Source organism: Penaeus monodon, chromosome 7 (assembly GCF_015228065.2).
Source record: "Penaeus monodon isolate SGIC_2016 chromosome 7, NSTDA_Pmon_1, whole genome shotgun sequence".
NCBI lineage: Eukaryota > Metazoa > Arthropoda > Malacostraca > Decapoda > Penaeidae > Penaeus > Penaeus monodon.
In genome coordinates this window covers 48,429,383-48,431,882 of record NC_051392.1, presented here as the reverse complement: position 1 = coordinate 48,431,882, position 2,500 = coordinate 48,429,383, and the positions used below count along the sequence as shown (strand labels likewise).

The 2,500-nt window shown below is 40.9% G+C and overlaps 1 protein-coding gene across 1 annotated transcript in view; it reads left to right on the top strand.

Moving 5' to 3' along the window:
* LOC119575419 (putative iroquois-class homeodomain protein irx-1) overlaps positions 1 to 2,500 on the top strand; it is a 121,920-nt gene that overhangs the window by 103,926 nt on the left and 15,494 nt on the right. Inside the window, exon 6 of the mRNA XM_037923026.1 lies at positions 1 to 82. This exon is cut by the window's left edge and continues 45 nt beyond it. Within this exon, the coding sequence (XP_037778954.1) occupies positions 1 to 82 (82 nt within the window). The remainder of the gene's footprint in view (positions 83 to 2,500) is intronic.

The window sequence follows — 2,500 nt, the reverse complement described above, 5'->3', positions numbered from 1 at the left end:
AACAAGATGACCTGGGAACCTCGGAACAAAACTGACGACGACGACGACGACGACGACGATAAGGACGACGACCACAATAACGGTGAGGAGGAATTGCAGACGTGTGTGTTGCAAATTAATTGATAATTAAACTTTATATATGTATATATATATATATATATATATATATATATAAATATATATATATATATATATATGTATATATATATATATATATTATATATATATATACTATATACATATATTATATATATATATATATATATATATATATATATATATATATATATATATATATATATATATAGACACACACATACATACGTACACACACACTGTATATATGTGGCGCACGGGCGTATGCGTGTGTCCTTGTGTATACATGTACAAGGTCTATATAAGTATACAGACCTTGTGTGTGTGTGTCTATATATATATTGATATACAAGTGCATGTCTCTGTGTGTCTAGATACCTAGATACCCCATAATTTTTTTTTTTTTTTTTATACTAAACTAAACCATAAAAGTGTAAATTCTCCAGGTGTTCAACAGAACTGATAGTCATTTTGAATATCAGAAATGCGTACCGTTGATCTTACTTATCAACGATCCTATGACCTTCCTTGTTTCTTCCTCTTATGTAGGAAAAAGGACTTCATTTGGGCGAAGAGAGACAAAACTAATTAAATGTCTTAGGAAGAATATGCAAATGGGACGAACTGCTAAGCAAACCTGAAACTGCACACCTCGTTAAACAGGACACATAAAAAACAACAACAACAGTCCTATGCTTGCTAACGTAACTTCGAACATCAAGAATACCAGTCGACATAAACTTATCACGAAAAGCTTTTAAGTTATCTGCGTTATCTATGTATAATACTTATCAGGCACCACACTCTCGCGGCCATTATTCCCCGACATACCACCTGCATCCGTTTGATATCATTTTATTAAGAAAAGGGTCTCAATCGAATCGATAAACGATAAAAACGACAGACAGATTTTATGTAACCGGAGTCGAGGTGTCAGCAACAAGGCGAGCGAACAATAAGGTTTCCTGACGGCCGACCGCTGATACCAAACTGTGTCTCTCGATACCTCCTTTGGCTGGATACCACCTCAGATTTCTGGGATTAGGGCGCTGATCATTGGTATCAGGGTCGACGTCCCAGTCTATCGGCCCAAATGAGCGGGTAGTCGGCTGTTATTCCAGTTCGGGAGTAGTCACAGGGTGATTTACGGTTTAACGAAGGGGGTGTTGGTCGCAGCCACTTTGTTTACTTTATCATTATGGTCTTTAGTTTACGAGGAAGTGGGTGGAGCTCGGCGGCCCCGGACGGCTAGAGAAGCAAAAGACCAAAACGGCAGTGCCGAGCCGTGTCAACGATTCCTTTTCGAATCTAATTTACTCGTTTCTGAAGCTAATTCACTCCTGCATGAATGACGGAGTGGGCTCTCAGCCTCATGCACCTTCATACCTCCGGAATCTCTTTTTTGTCTGCATATTTCTGTTCGCCGAGAAGTTGTAAGGTCTGGCGATTTCTCCCTAGCATGTGTCGAGGAGGACATGACAAAAACATCATCCGCTCACTGGTCGTAGCAAAGAATCTCTCCTAACGGGGGAGGAATATTAACAAGGGACATTTGCTGAAGAACGACTTATAAAGGAGAAAGAAAGAGAGAAAGAGAGAGAGAGAGAGAGAGAGAGAGAGAGAGAGAGAGAGAGAGAGAGAGAGAGAGAGAGAGACAGGTGGGGGGGAGGATATTAGTGGGTTTGCTTGTAGTTTTCCATGTTTGCATTTTTTACCCATATCTATGCGTGCATATGTACATATTTGCCCGGGCTTATAGCCGTTTGCGATTATATATTCAAATTGAGTCGGTTACGACAAAAAAAAACATCTTACTGCACTTGATTCGAACTGATTCTAACGAAAATTTATAGAAAAACTATAAATATAAACAAGAGTTGTTCAACAAACATGAAGGGAAAAAAACACATCAAGTCAACTGCGAAAAAGATAATGAATAATCGAGAACACACGGTACAGGACAGTAAGACAAACCTAGGACCACAATAAGAGATAAACTGATAAGAGAGGGAAGGGGTAGGGGTCGGTGGTGATGGTGGAGGGAGCAGGTGGTGGATAAGGTGGGTATCTGGACAAGTGTTACAAGCTGGGAACACAGCTATCCACTTAGATCCACCAGACCCCGATAGTGCGATTCTTAGCATCCACAAACTTCGCTTGGATGATGCTCCCTCAGTCGAATTATCTTCTATCATCTCACTGGATACCTGTAGTTCCGCTAATGAAAACCTCAGCATCCCTGTACCATGATACTCAGCCGTCCCATCTGTTAAAGTCGACAACCCCGATACTGTGTCACGCCGACGACACCCTTCGAAAACGTCTTCTTTGAACCATATTAGCCGGAGCATCATGCCGCGACAGCATCTCCGTCATCCTCCAGCATCCCCCGTCGGCACAGGTG